Source organism: Talpa europaea, assembly GCF_964194135.1.
Source record: "Talpa europaea genome assembly, chromosome: 5".
Taxonomy (NCBI): domain Eukaryota; kingdom Metazoa; phylum Chordata; class Mammalia; order Eulipotyphla; family Talpidae; genus Talpa; species Talpa europaea.
Genome location: NC_140071.1, coordinates 47,928,459 through 47,944,919, shown reverse-complemented (window position 1 = coordinate 47,944,919; position 16,461 = coordinate 47,928,459). Strand labels below are relative to the sequence as shown.

At 38.4% G+C, this 16,461-nt stretch overlaps 1 protein-coding gene across 1 annotated transcript in view; it reads left to right on the top strand.

Moving 5' to 3' along the window:
- Positions 1-16,461, top strand: part of IQGAP2 (IQ motif containing GTPase activating protein 2) — a gene marked incomplete at its 3' end in the record, with an annotated part of 261,119 nt that overhangs the window by 160,354 nt on the left and 84,304 nt on the right. The window contains exons 10-12 of the mRNA XM_084234138.1: positions 2,556-2,719; positions 5,525-5,685; positions 13,863-13,987. Of these exons, the coding sequence (XP_084090264.1) occupies positions 2,556-2,719; positions 5,525-5,685; positions 13,863-13,987 (450 nt within the window). The remainder of the gene's footprint in view (positions 1-2,555; positions 2,720-5,524; positions 5,686-13,862; positions 13,988-16,461) is intronic.

The following is a 16,461-nucleotide window of genomic DNA, read 5'->3' as shown; positions in this document are numbered from 1 at the left end:
TTACCCCAGCCGTGCAGGTTGTTACAGTAAAATGTTAAGGTACGTTCATAGCAATCATAATAATGACATAAATGACAAGTTAAATAGTAATGACGGCGGATCTGTTGTCAGAGTCTTCTGCTTTGTTGGAACTGCAGTTATTTAACTTTAATGGGGTTTGGCACATGCATTCCAGTCAACACATGATATACCTATTAACATCAGAACCGGGAATTTTATAAATACTGGTGTAAAAAAATGGCTAAGCTTACTTTATTTTTTTCTTTACAAAGAAGTAGTTCATTAAGAGTGGTTTTAATGATACAACTTTCTGATAACATTTACCATGTAGCTGTACAGACTAATATAACAGAGTTTTCAAGGTGAAGCAAAATCCTATCCAAAGTAATCAGACACAACTGAAAGACTCTGGATAACTTTATTTATTTATTTATGCAATTCATTTTTTTAATATATATTAATTTTTTTTATTTTTTTACATCATTGTTCATTTTTAAACAATATTTGCTTCCCCCCCTCAGGTGTAGTCCCCATAGTTTCCTTCACCAGTGCACCTGTGCACCATCACCTCAGTGCCCTATGCTCCTCCCTCCCTCCCTCTGATCCCTCTCCCTCCTCCTCCCCTGTAGTATGTCTCTGATTTATAATTGTCCGTTTTTGCTTTGTTGTGTTTTGTACTGTTACTATTTTTTTTTCACACTGATGTCTTATTTGGTTCCCCTATATTCCTGCTATAAGTGAAACCATCTGATATTTTTCTTTTTCCTTCTGGTTTATTTCACTGAGCATAATTCCTTCTAGTTCCATCTACATTGCTGCAAATGGCATGAGTTTATCTTTTTTGATTGCTGAATAATATTCCATTGTGTATACATGCCACATCTTCTTGATCCAGTCATCTGTTTTTGGGCATTTGGGTTGTTTCCAGGTTTTACCTATTGTAACTAGTGCTGCAATAAACACAGGCGTACAGGTGTTCTTTTGAATCAATGTTTTTGTGTCCTTTGGGTAGGTCCCTAGGATTGGAATTATCAGGTTGTACGGTAGCTCCATTTTTAGTAGACTGAGGAACCTGACCTGGATAACTTTAAAAGAACAGCAAACAACATGCATAACCACCTACCTTCCTTTCTGGAATTCTTCTGTTTGTCATTTTAATTCTAAGAATAGAAAAAAGTGTTTGGGTTCTTAGGGTACCATAGAATAAGTGTAAGTTTTCTGGGGGTGTAGTATGAAAGATTGCATTGACAGTAAGTATTCCTTCTATTGTATGACATCTCTTAGTAGGAAGGTTATTGTAGGTAGCGCCCTGTAAATAATTAGAGAAGATAGTCAGCTGTTAAAAAAGGTTAGAATAATCTTAGCTGGAATCTAATCATGTGTTAGACAGACTATCCCTTGAAAAGCTGTAGAAATTATAGGTCTGCATTATTTCTGCTGTCCAGAAGCTGCCTTTTGAGGGCAAAACCCTGCTGGTTCTGTCTTGTTTGCTGTTGCCTGGTGGCAGAGTTTATCAGTCATTCTTCCATTTGGTCAGCAATTCCATTTCTTCCTTTAACTATTCACTCTTCAGGCACCCTTAAAATCCAGGTCTTTGTAATGGTAACATTGCAACTGGTGGAGAGGTCACAGAGTTAGAGGTTGGATAAATAATGGTTTTAAAGAACTTTGTAAACAAAGACATTCCTGTAGTCAGGGTTTTTTATTGTTAAATAATATTAGCATAGATGAGTCATAGGAATTTTGGCTATCATATACTTTTTAATGTATCTGCAGTTACTTTTCCTTAAGAATAACATTCCATTGGGGGGGGGTGGGGGGCGGGAGGGGAGGGATTGGGATCAGAAAGGGGGGGTTGCAACTGTGTGGGGAATATAAAAATAAAATTTATTATTAAAAAAAAAAGACACTGTGGGAAGTAAATGCTGAATCTGGGTTTAAAATAATGGGAGGCTGGTTAGTAAAAGTCAATTTCTTTAAAAAAAATAAATAATAACATTCCATAGAATATAATAGTTGAGAGAGGAGATTCCGAGAAGTAACTGTAGCATCAACATCAAGCAGCAGTGTGTCTGGGCGCCCCCTGTGGGTTTCCAGCACTGATTCAGAGGGAGGCTGCAGCAGCTCTTCTTGGGGAGGCAATCCTAGCACATTAGGAGCATTAAAGAGCATTAAAGAGTGATGCCTGCAGATCACTGTGGCTCAGAGTTAAACACCAAGGGGATTTCCGTGGTGTGTGAAGTCCTCAGAGACCACAGCAATGGGAAGAGGTGGGAACAGACTGGTCCTGTAAGGAAGGATTTTGCAGGGAAGTCATGCCAGGCTGGAATGATTTAACTCACAGCTGAGGTTCTTTTAGGGACCAACTCCAAGGGTTGGACTGACTTTTAATTATTGAGCTGCCATTTCCAAGCCTCTACCTACCCGCCAACTGCAGCCTTTCAGAATTAATGGAAAGTGACTATCTGCATTCTAATCCTTGGTGAGATGGGCTGGTTGGGTCAGGGAGTGGTGTTTGGAGAACAGTCTGACAGAATGTGAACCCCCACCCGCAGGGTTGGCCGCAGTAGACCACATCAACGCTGTTCTTCAGGAAGGCGACCCGGAGAACACGCTGCTTGCACTGAGGAAACCCGAGGCCCAGCTGCCTGTGGTGTATCCCTTTGCTGCCATCATGTATCACCACGAACTTTCCAACCTTCAGAAACAGAATACCACGGTAAGTCAGAGGAGACTCCCATTTGGGAGATGTTAATACTGAGTCCAAGAAATGAAGAAGCCTGTTCAGGAAAGGTGAAGGGGTATGGTGTCTTTATCTTGTACCAATCTCTAGTCTCAGTGGACTAACCATACCAATTCTGTGGCCACCATCCTTTTTAGCTCCTGCTTCTATCTACATAAAGAATCTAGAGTATAGTTAAAGAGATGCAGACAGGGTTTCCCACAAATACATCTTAAAAACAGGTTGTTCTTATTCTCTGTGATTTTTTCAAGAACTTTGGATAATTTTTTAAGTATGCTACAATAGGTTTAAAATATGCAATGTTTTTGTTATGGAAAAATAAGCTCTGAATATGCATTTCTAGAAATCTAGAACTAAAAACATCATTATGGCTTTGACTTTTGTAAATTTATGCTCCTTAATATGCTAATTATATTAAGCAGTCATATTCATATAAGGTGATTAAATTGCAGTGTGGTAACTAAGTTGCAGTGATTAGGAGATTTATACTAGTGCAGGATTAAGTCAAACAATGGAACAAAATGAAAAATACTGGACACAGAGCCAAAAATTTAATAGACGAGGGAGCTAGTATTTCAAAAAGCTGGAGGAAGGAATGAAATCCTTAAAGTGTTTTACCATTTGGAAAAGAAAACATGGCCTCACTATACATATCAGAATAAATGTCCATTTAAATATTAAACACAGAAAAATGTTTAAAAATTAACATTCAACGGAATGTTAATTCCTTAGACTTTAGATCTTAAAAATCAGAAGCAGCACTGGGCCACCAAAAAAAAAAGGGGGGGGGCGGTGGGGGAAGAGGCCAAGAACATGAGCAGACAAGTTACAAAATGAGGAATGTAAAAATGACAAACAGAAACTGTTCAAGCTCAATCAGAAGTAAAGACATGTAAATTAAAATGAAATATAATTATTTGTAGAAGTCAGATTGGTAAAGATTGAGAAATTTAACCTTATGGGGGTGAGAATTTGGGGCAGCAAGCATCTCCCATAGAGCTGATGGGCGTGCGTGCAAGTGATGAGATCTTTCTGGAGGGCAACCTTACTAACGTTAGGACATAAGCTGGAAGAATGTGAGTCCAAAAAGTTTTGGCCTCAGGGATGTTTCAGAGAATTGTCTATAATACTGAGAAACAGCCAACAAACCACATGTTTAGCAACAGATTGCTTAGTTCCTGGTACTTCCACATGCCCAAAATAATATGTAACCAGCAAAAATGACTGTGCAGAGTAGAGATCAGAAAAGATGTGCACACTAGTAGTGGAAAAAATGAGTTTGAAATATAGAGCATTATCTTGCTTTTTGATAATAAGAGGGGGAGTCAGTGGAAAAAACAAAACCTCTGTAAATGTTTGCATGAATTAAAAGGATATGCACTAAAGGGCTGGGTGGTAGGAATTATTCTTATTCTTGCTTCTCAAGACTTTCTAAGTTTTATAAATATAAATATACTGTTTTTTTGGTAAAAGAAATAAAGATTATTTTCTTAGACTGCACTAGCTTCTCTCGTGAATATCTTCCTACTTCTCTAGCTTTGAAACCCAAGGCTATTTCCCCTCCTACAGTGTTCTCCCCAGGGTCAACAGTCAGTTTCCGGTTGTCTGACCCCATTTCTTTTAATTTTTCCTATCTTTTTTTACCATATCCTACTTTAGATGTTTGTGAGAAGTTCACTGAAAGCGCTAGAGGTGAATTTCAAATTATTCCATTCTGCTCTTACAATTTAATACCTTTCTTATATGTTAAACTTGGAGTTAATGGAGTATATTTGGAAAAAATTCACTTGCTCTCTATCATAACTCTTTCCCATTTGCCTTGGAAGGTAAAATTATTGTTTGTTACTATGAAAGCTGTTGGCTGCAAGATTTCTACAGTGATCTGGAAAGCTATAATAATGCATTTTAGCTGTGAATATTACATTTTATATACTAAGTTAATATAATGCTATATAAAATATATCCTGATGGAAAGATATATATCAGTTTTGGAGTATATTTTTGGGATTTGTTTCATGCTCTCTTTATGTTCTTTCAATATGATGAAAGAAATATCCTTTTTGAAATTGGGCCAGGTCAATATAAAATGGTTAAATGAAAGAGAACATTCAAAGGGAGGTAATCTGAAACCTAAGATATATATTTTTAAATAAGCCAAATCCAGATTTATAAATCATATAAGTCTGGAGAGCCTTACTTTACCAAAAGATTTAGTTCACATTTCTGCAAATACCAGAACTTATAGTACGTTTAAAAATATCTACCCAGTTATAAAAACAATGTGACTGAGATTAACTCTTGGAATTAGCATCAATATTCTTGGTTTAAAGATGTTTTCTGGCTGTGTAACTTGTAGGTGACTCTCTCCCACTTTTCCTTTAGGTTACTTCAAACTGACAGTCATTAGCTATGAAAAAATCTTGTCCACACTGTCAGAAGAGACAACATTGTCTAACACTTGGTTTAATTATTTGGTAGGAGTAAGGTTGTAAATAGCCGTTATATCTGGACATAGGAATCCACTATGACAATGGAGATGCTTATGAAACCGAAGCTTCTAGTATAATTAACTCTCTTCCGACATGACCAGCTAAGGAAAACCTAGGAGCTTGTTAATCTGTTCTTTAAAACCAGGGAAAATAAACGGTTATTTAACCCTCCTCCTCCTGGATTTTCAAAATCTTTGACTTTTAATTGTTCTTTGTATTGTGACCCCTGAACCCATCACATACAGGAGGTGTGTAGTTTGGGGAACTTACATTGCTGCACTGTTTCCAACAGAACTACCTGGCCCACGAGGATCTCTTGATTGCAGTGGAGATGTTATCTGCCGTTGCTCTACTAAACCAGGCCCTGGAGAGCAATGATCTCGTGTCTGTGCAGAATCAACTCAAAAGTCCAACCATAGGCTTGAACAATCTGGATGAGGCATATGTGGAACGGTAAGGAACATTTTCCAAACCTTCCTCCAACACAGAAATGTGTGTTCGGCAGCTATCACCAATAATGACTTGTTTCTTACCTAAGAAATCCATGTATGAGGCTCATTTTCCCAAACTTTGAAAGTTCTCCTAATTTAGAGTCCTTCATTAATAGTAGGCCTTTTAGGGGGAACAATCTTAAAAAGACCACATTGTGGCAATTACTAAATGACTTTGTCATTAGCAAAGATTATTTGATAAGCTTAACATGAAGTAACTGTTCAAAACCTACCTTCCCTTGGGCGTCTTTTGGAGAGAACATAAAAGTGAAGTGTTGAGAGCAACTTTATTAATCATCCAATAGTTTTTTTTAATTTTACTGGTAAGGAAAGAAAATCTGAATGGGTCCCAAACTCTCATTATTATTAAACCAAAGAATCCTGAAATTAGTGGTTCATGGCAGTGGGTTTTAACTTTAGTCGCTTTCACTTCATGTTCCTGAAAAGCATACTGATAGTATTATAAAACATAATAGCAGATCTAGGAGTAAAATTAAGTGGCCAGAATAAGGAGCCAAGTTAAAAATTTTTGTAAGACAAAAACCCATTGAGGGATTTTCTGTCCTGGTTTCTTGTGACCACTAGGGGGAGTTCTGTCTGCATGGAGCCTAACTAAAAGTTTTTCAGATACTAATTCCAGAACTGCTTGATTGAGTAGATTCGGTAACATATTCTCTTACGTCATGTATATTTGTATAGTAAAAGTAAAAAGAGCTCTCAAATTAAAAAATAAGTGGTTTTTGACCTCTTGTCTATGTAGAGAATGGCTAGGACAGTGGATTTTCCTTGATAGTTGTATTCTTTTTTTTTTTCACATATTTTGTCACTGTTTATTAATCTGAAAACTACCTTATATCAATTTTTTTAATTTTAATTTTATTTTTATATTCCCCATACAATTGCAATCCCCTTATTTTGACCCCAATCCCTCCTTTCCATGACCCCCACCTACCATAAAGTGTCTCTGGTTCATAGTTTTTTGTTGATTTTGATTTTTACTTTCTTATAGTTATTCTTTTTCCTGGTCTCTTATTTAAGTTTTCTAGATTCCTGCTATGACTGAGACCATCCGGTATTTTTCTTTTTCTTTCTGGCTTATTTCGCTGAGCATGATCCCTCCCAGCGCCATCCATGTTGCTGCAAATTGCATATGTTTATCTTTTTTGAATGCTGAGTAATATTCCATGATGTATATGTACCACATCTTCTTGATCCAGTCATCTATTTTTGGGCATTTGGGTTGTTTCCAAGGCTTAGCTATTGTAAATAGTGCTGCTATAAACATAGGGGTGCAGGTGCTCTTTGGAATTGATGTTTCTGTGTCCTTTGGGTAAATACCTAGGAGTGGAATTGCTGGATCATATGGAAGCTCTATGTTTAGTAGGTCCAGAAATCTCCACACAGCTCTCCATAGTGGTTGGACCAGTTTGTACTCCCACCAACAGTGCAGGAGAGTTCCTTTTTCTCCACAACCTCGCCAACATTTGTTGTTGCTAGTTTTTTTAATGTGTGCCATTCTCACTGGTGTGAGATAGTATCTCATTGTAGTTTTGGTTTGCATTTCTCTGATTATAAGTGATGTTGAACATTTTTTCATATGCCTGTTGGCCATTTGCATTTCTTCTTCAGAGAAGTTTCTTTTTAGCTCTTCTGCCCATTTTTTGCCTGGATTATTTTCTTTGTTTGTGTTGACTCTCATCAGTTCTTCATAGATTTTTGTGATCAGTCCTTTATCATTAGTGTTGTGTGCAAAAATGTTCTCCCAGTCTGGGGGTTTCTCTTTGTTTTTGTTATTGTCTCTTTTGCTGTGCAGAAGCTCTTTATTTTTATTTTTATTTTTTTTTATAAATTTTATTGTTATATTCCCCATACAATTGCAGCCCCCCCATTCTGACCCCAGTCCCTCCCCTCCCGCCCCCGCCCCCCTAAAAGTGTCTCTGGTTCATAGTTTTTTGTTGATTTTGATTTTCACTTTCTTATATTCATTTTCCTGGTCCCTTATTTAAGTTTTCTAGATTCCTGCTATGAGTGAGACCATCCGGTATTTTTCTTTTTCTTTTTGGCTTATTTCGCTGAGCATGATCCCTTCCAGCGCCATCCATGTTGCTGCAAATTGCATGTGTTTATCTTTTTTGAATGCTGAGTAATATTCCATGGTATATATGTACCACATCTTCTTGATCCAGTCATCTATTTTTGGGCATTTGGGTTGTTTCCAAAGCTTAGCTATTGTAAACAGTGCTGCTATAAACATAGGGGTGCAGGTGTTCTTTGGAATTGATGTTTCTGTGTCCTTTGGGTAAATACCTAGGAGTGGAATTGCTGGATCATATGGAAGCTCTATGTTTAGTAGGTCCAGAAATCTCCACACAGCTTTCCACAGTGGTTGGACCAGTTTGCACTCCCACCAACAGTGCAGAAGAGTTCCTTTTTCTCCACACCCTCGCCAACATTTGTTGTTGCTAGTTTTTTTAATATGTGCCATTCTCACTGGTGTAAGATGGTATCTCATGGTAGTTTTGATTTGCATTTCCCTGATGACAAGTGATGTTGAACATTTTTTCATATGTCTGTTGGCCATTTGCATTTCCTCTTCAGAGAAGTTTCTTTTTAGCTCTTCTGCCCATTTATTGACTGGATTAGAAGCTCTTTAATTTGATGTAGTCCCAGCTGTTTATCTTTGCCTTCACTATCACTGCTTTGGGTGATGTGTCTATAAAGATGTCTTTGATGTGCATATCATGTAGTGTTTCACCTATATTTCCTTCTATATATTTTATGGATTCAGGTCTTATGTCTAGTTCTTTAATCCATTTTGATTTGGTTTTTGTGTATGGTGTGAGGTAGTAATCAAGCTTCATTCTTTTGCATGTAGCAACCCAGTTTTCCCAGCACCATTTATTGAACAAACTTTCTTTGCTCCAATGCATATTCTTTGCTCCTTTGTCAAAAATTAGTTGACCATACATCTGTGGATTTATTTCTCGATTTTCTATTCGATTCCATTGGTCTGTGTGTCTGTTCTTGTTCCAATACCATGCAGTTTTGATGATTATGGCTTTGTAGTACAGTTTGAAGTCTGGGAGTGTGATGCCTCCATTCCCTTCTTTTTTTTTCAGGAGAGCTTTGGCTATTCAGGGTTTTTGGTGATTCCATGTGAATTTCATCAATAATTGTTCTATTTCTTTGAAGAATGACATTGAGATTTTGATTGGAATAGCATTGAATCTGTATATTGCTTTTGGTAGGATGGCCATTTTAATAATGTTTATTCTTCCAATCCATGAGCAGGGGATGTCTTTCCATTTCTTTGTGTCTTCTTCTATTTCTTTTAACAGTGTTTTATAGTTTTCTTTGTAAAGGTCCTTTACCTCTTTTGTTAGATTTGTTCCCAAGTATTTGATTTTTTTTTGTTTCGATAATAAAAGGGATGGCTTTTTTGATTTCTTCTTCAGATTTATTGTTTGTGTATAGGCAGACTACTGATTTTTGCATATTGATTTTGTATCCTGCCACTTTACTGAACTGATTGATTAGTTGAATTAGTTTTTCTGTGGAGTTTTTGGGGTTCTTTATGTATATTATCATATCATCTGCAAATAGTGATAGTTTTACTTCTTCTTTTCCTATTTGGATTCCTTGTATGTCTTTCTCTTGTCGTATTGCTCTGGCTAGGACTTCCAGTATTATATTGAAAAGCAGTGGTGTATTCTTAAAGAAATTGATATTCTTATTCCTTTCAAATTTGGGCACCTGGATCATACAGCTTCTCAGCATGTTTCTCCAAGGTCATTTATTTCAACTATGGCACCAACTTCTTCTCCAAGCTTGTAAACATTAAGTTCAATGTGAGCTGTCTATCCTCTGCCAGACACTCTTGTTCTATGAACGGACTGCTCATCCTCTCGCTGTCAGCAGCCAATCTGTATGCATTATACTTCTCCAGAATGTTTGCTTTCCCCAATATCTGCCTCATTTAGACTTTACTTCTCAATGCTGCTTCTGTTAATAACCTCCATATCAGTCTTCCTGTGTTTTTTCTGTCCTCATTCTTAACTGGCCAGGTTCTATTGCTTTCTCAGCGCTGGAGGAGAAGACAGAGTACTTCCCTCCCTTGGGAAGGCTCCAGTGTGATGAGCACTAATCAGGCATCTTGGTGAGATAGTTGCCTAGACACTTCCATAGAGTAACCGCCCTGGATACTGCCCTCTAAATAACAGTACCATCCCTTCAGATCACCTGTGTTGACGACCCAAATCCTCTCTTCTCTCCAATCCTGCCCTAGTTCACACATAAGCCATTAATGAAATGGTTCACACCCCTTTGCGACCCACTTTTATATCTGTGGTCTTCTAAAGATATAGCCTTAGAGTTTAAGTCTGCTGTATGAGAAACTTGTAAAATTTGTGCTTGCTTTAATCATCTTTTAAATGTTTGATTTAAGCACATTCTGGGTCACCTGGATGACCCAGTACTGACATGAGTTCTCAGCACCCCCTTTGTTTCTTGTATTAACAGTTACCTTGGCTCCACGTGATCTAACACAGTCTCAACTATTTAGCCTGTTTTCTTGCAGGTTTCAGGTCAGCAGATTTCAGAAACACTGCTGCTCTGGTCTGCACTGTACGGTTGTGCAAATTCTTCATAACACAAGGGTGCTAGGCAGGGCCACCTTGATGGAGTCTTTAAAAGCTTCTTCCTATTCAGGGCCTCCCTGATGGCTCAGCAGTTGAGCTCAGAAGCTGCCCGCAGCCTCTGCAGCACCAGTTCAATCTCCACCGGACGAGGGTCCCACATGGTGCGCAGACCTCTCCTGCTGCCTGCTGCTCCCCTCAGCAGTGTACCTCATCAGTCTCCCTGTTCTGTTCCCCGCTCTGGCGAATTCTCTCACCCTCCCGCGCTTCTGACTATACCCAGTGCTTGTATAAATAAATAAAATAAAATCTTAAAAAAAAAAAAAAAAGCTTCTTCCTATTCAATATAGATACTACTCTTGGGGCTGTGTTTTCCCAGAAATATTTTTTTGTTCAATGCTCACAAAAGTGATGTAGGGCTGGCATTGGCTCTGGGCATCAACAGTTCCCAGATTAATTGTTCTAAATGTAAATGTTTACAGTGCTTCTCTATTTAATTCTTTCCTGTTCTCAACTGAATTAAGAACAGACTCTTCACTTTAAATATGTTACTCTGACCTTTACACCTGCTACATCCCTCCTCATATCTTACACTGTGGCCAAGCAGGATCCAAGCATGCTGTGCGCATTCTGGTCTGTCTGCTCACAGGTGTGACTTCTCACCGCTAGCAACGTGAAGGCTGTCACCTCTCTCTGCCTGTCATGGTACTAGAACATCCATTCCCTGCCCTGCCATAAGTTATGCTGCCATGAATTTTTTCCCTGCTTCTCCCCACCCCCAGAAATGCCATCTCTTCTGACAACCAGCATATTGTTGCTGGAGAAATATAAGCCTTGGAGCCAAAAATATCTGAGTCTGCTTCTTCTTAGCCAAGCCCTTTTCTCTTCCTCTTTAAGGCACAAAAGTAAAAGCCAAAGTACCTACTCTGCATCTGCAGAATGGTTTTAAGGGTTAAGTGCTTGGTCCCGCTCCGGTCACAGGCAAGGGGTGCCACAGTAAGCATTCCCTTCAAGTGTCCTTCCTGAGAAACCTGTTGTTTCTACTCATAGGAACCATTTCCGTTTGAATGGCCTTTCCTGTGCCCCACTTTTGTGCTCTTTCGTGGTCTGTATCTCCTTACCCCGCATACTGACAGCTCTATGAAGACAAGACTGCATCTTGTTCATCTCGTGTCCCAGTAGTGCTGCCACAGGCTTTGCACCTAGTGAGTCTGCTGAACTCAAGTGGATTATTTATCTTCTCAGAGCTTCCCAAATCTAGTTAAAAATTAATCTTACTAGTCTGTCCTTCATGGAAGGTGCAGAGAGGCAGAGAGAAAAAGGACATGGGTCTGTTTGAGTAACCACAGAATACTTTCCAGAGTTGACATCTTCAGTGCTGGAGTTGGTGCTTATATGGAAAAGCCTGGGCAGTCTGTTGCCCTGCTTGCTAATTTGGCTGATGGTGGGGTTTGTGGTATTCATCTTCAAGCTTTTTCATTTTATTCCTGTTGAGTTATCACTTAGATATTAAGCACATAAAATGCCCATAAGGATTTTGCATTGTCTCAAAGACCTTATATAGAATGGTCTTTAAAGGATGCTCACCAGGACAAGTTGGCACTTATCCATACAGCACTGTGGTGTATAGTACGAGTAATGGAGATGCCTCATACATCAGTGGATCAAGAATTATCACCAAGCTTCTCTCTGTGGAGATCACTGAGTGTCATTTTGTGTGAGATATATGTGTGTGTGTGTGTGTGTATATATATATATATATATATATATATATGTGTGTGTGTGTGTGTGTATATATATATATGTATGTGTATGTATTTAAGATTTATTTTTATTTATGCATACAAGAACTGGGGTGTAGGCCAGAGGTGTGGGGGGAGGGTAAAAGGAGTCACCAGAGACAAAGTCGGAAGTAGAACAGGCAGATCTACTGAAATACACTGTTAAGGGAAATCGTGGGCAAGACAGGCAAGGTCTGCTGTGCCATATGGGTTAGCCTAGCCTCCTGACTGGGGATCGAATTCAGGCCACATTGGTAACAGCATGATAATGCTGAGACTTAACCCCTATGCCACCAGGAAGGCCCACTGTGTATCATTCTGAAGCTTGTAGAACTATGAGAAAATTTGCTGCAACCAGGAAAACAGTTTGGACTTCATGTTGTGTTATTTCTTTCAACCTCATCTGTTAGCAAATCCATAGGTGCTATTCAGAAAAGACATTTTATGAGTATGTACATAGAAGGTTAATCTTTATTTCCCTGGTGTAAAGATGTAAAAGCAAACTAAATTATGGAGTTTATTTACTTTCGGCCAGAATAGCTCGTGTTAGCTTATGATTGTAACATTTGGTTCTGTGATTTTTAAATGGGAAGGTTGAATCTTGTGAAATGCAAGTCTCTTAGTAATATCTCAAGATGGATCATGTTTTCCCTAAAATTTCCCTGGACAAGATAAAGTAATCAGAGTGGATGACCAAACTATTTTCCCAAGGATGGTGCAGAGTGAAGGAGGTCAAAGGTCAGATGAGAGGTTTGAGTGTGTCCTGGCAGTGAGTTGGCCCAGAAGAAACCTTAAGAGAAGTGGACAGGTGAGGAGGAATCATAGGCTATTCTGGTTCAGCTCACACACCACCTCCCAAGAAAACAAAAACTGGCTGTGTGTGTTATTCAGCAAGGTTCTGCAACTGTATTTGCATTTTATTTGCTTCCTCAATGGGCATATTATATTAGGTTTTTAGATAACCCAGCTGTGTTAGTGAGACAGTAGAAAAGATCATCCCAAGTTTGTATTTTGGAAGGAACAAGAAGAGGACCCTTGATGGAAAAATTGGGAGCTATGGTAATGCTGATTTATATCATTTGGAGACTATAGAACCAAGACATGTAAGGAAAGGAAAGTTAGTAACTGAAAATGAGCAATTTTATTTATTTATTTTTAAAAGATTTATCTATTTATATTATACAAGCACTGGATACAGTCAGCAGCGCGGGAGGGTGAGAGAATTCGCCGGAGCCAGAGTGGGGAACAGAACAGGCAGACTGATGAAATACACTGCTGAGGGAAGCAGCGGGCACAGCAGGAGAGGTCTGTCACACCATGTGGGAATCTCGCCAGCGGCTGGGGATTGAACTGGCGCTGCAGAGGCTGCGGGCATCTTCACAGCGCAGCACTCAACTGCTGCGCCACCAGGAGAGTCCCCTGGAAATGAGCAATTTTAGAGTTGAGAAATTCGAGGTTTTTCCTTCACTTAGGATCCAGGTTGGTTTAGAGGAGCTTTGATCAAACAGCATTTGTACACAAAAATACTTTTAAGAAAATATAGTTTTATACCATTAGTATAAGTGAGCTAGCTGTGTGCAGACAAGATTGTGTAAGACTTTGCCTTCTACTCTTTGTCTATCCTCATAACATCTATGTTTGGCCACGTGTCATATTTAAGATATGTAGCAGGAACAAAGAATGAATGTCTCTGATTGGTATCCTGTTTGTTTATTCTTCCACAGTTACGCAAATGCACTACTCTCCATTAAACTGGAAACCTTAACCCAAGGGCAAGATAACCTAAGCTGGAATGAAATTCAGAATTGTGTGGATATGGTTAATATTCAAATTCTTGAAGAAAATGATCGTAAGTATTGGACCATTTTGTTCTTTGGACAGTGTACTAAGGAAAGGATAAGGTGCCAGACAACTTAGTTCTCTAGAGCTGCAAATTTTTTCTCATAGAGCCTTAAGCAGGCACACTCCTCTAATATGTCTATTATTTTATTCCTGCACTACTGTAACAACACACTATAAACATTACAACACACATGCAAAAGGACATTAAAAGAACAACACATAAATAGAAGTCCTAATATTTTCCTTAGCCCCAACCCCCACACCTCTGGCCTACACCCCAGTTTTTATATGCATAAATAAATAAATAAATAAAAACCCTCAGTCTCCAAGACCTCTGCCTTCCTGCCTTCTTGACCCAAGATCCACATTCTGAATATCTTGGGTGCTTAGGCCAATGCCACCTAGAAGGTAGGACCCCTTGCTTTGTGTCAGGCAAAACCAAGAATCATGTCTAATCTTTGTTATCTAACTCTTTTACAATCCTTTCTGGAAATACCACAGTCCAGATTTGCTTTTGTGATTTCTATATGTGCTCCTTATATAAGTGAAGCTGCATTAATTCTTAGTGCTTGACAATTTTAGTATTACTCCCATTCTTGACACTGATTCAAAAGGGGTACAGGGAAGGTGGTGCCATTTATGTCCCAGACTATCAAATAGACTGCTTTTACCAGGAAAATAAAACAAATAACATTTGTATCAAAAAAAGAACAGTCTTATTTAGGTAAATGTTCTTTTTAAGCAAAAATCTCTCCTGATTGGTGTGATGGCATTTATCTAGGTAATTGCACTACTGAGTTACCTCCAGTGGAGAGTATTTATACCACGTGACCGTTATCACTTTTCTTTGAGAGCATCTTGTTGTGTAGGTGTAGGCCATAACCAGAGTAGTTATTTCAGAGACTGCTGTTTCCTTTCTAGAATTTGGGGGATTTTATAAAAAGTATTTAATTTCTCTATGTTTTGGTTTGTTATTTTGCAAATGATGAGTTTTTGCTTATAGTTCTTGAAGCATTGAGTTTGACAAAGTTTAAAAAGTTTAAAAAGTTGGGCCTCCCCTGGTGGCGCAGCGGTTGAGCGCTGGGTTGCGAGGCTGCCCGCAGCCTCTGCAGCGCCAGTTTGATCCCCGGCCAACAGCGAGGATCCCACACAAAAAAAAAAGTTTAAAAAGTTAAATTGTGCTTTTTATATGTGTATATAAATACACACATGAATTGCATGTATTTGTGTACACATATAGTAAGTAAATCATCTAGAAGAGCTCATAATTTTTCATGGGCACCTTGAAAATTCATTACTTTTCATCCCACCTCTGCCACACACTTCAAGTCTAATCCTGAGTTTAAGTGGAGATGTGGATAAGGTATGGGCTAGGGAGGTGTGACCACTGTGGACAGTCAATATACTAGAGAAGATGCTAAATGCATTTCCTCAGACTTGGGTTCTCTTGATTCTTTACTAAAAAGATCACTTTTCCCAGTAGAGCCATAGAGGAACATTATTTTAATCATGTAGTCTAAAGGAGGAAGTTATTTTTCCTTTGAATATTTGCTTTTTAAATTTCATAAGTACTGATCTTGGTAGGTTACCTCATCCACTGTCTCAATTACACAAAATCTAGGAATGCCCACTCTGCCCCTGGGATATTACAGTCTCACACTTGATTTAAAGAAGGAGACCATGGACTTAATTGCTCAAATGGGATTTCCTATTTACTTAGACATACAGGAAGTGATGCAGATGTGCCCAGGGGGGTTCTGGGTAGTTCTTTCAGCTCCTGTGAGGTCATTTACTATGACCTCAGCGGCTGTGTTCTTAGAAATACAACAAACAAAAACTTTAAGCAGGTGATTTCAATCAAGTCAGCTGGAATGCACACACTCCCAGGTGACTGGCCGTTAGGAACACACAGTCTTTTTCTCACATGTGTTTCTGTTAAGACCATTTTTGTACGGGGTGTTTAAATACTTTAGAACAGTCTATCCAAGGGAGTGTCCAGAGTATGATATGAAGTACTCTTCAGTTTATAACTCCTACAGGGTAAAATGATAATACCTTGTATGTGGATAGTACTTAGACTGGCCCAAGTTCTCCCACTGTTTTGAGATATGTAACTTGCATGTTAGAGAAGTACTTTTGCTTTGTCTTCAAATATTTTAAGTGTTATAATCTGGAATTGTTCATAGGCATTGTAGATTGTTCCATTCATCCTACAGATAAATTTTCTCATTCTTAGCAAGGTGGTATTTATGGGGTTGTTTTTTCAGGTAATATTCAGCTAAATAGTCTACCTTAATTTGTAGGTCAAGATGAGATACTTCTTAAAAACCAGAAGTGCTGTATTTCACAGCATATCATATTTATAAAGTGACTTATGATTATTGAAAAATAAATGACAAAATGAGAAATAAGTTTGGCTTTAAGAATGTTTATTATTAAGCTTATTGCTTGTTAATGCTTATTATTTTCTTTACTAACCTG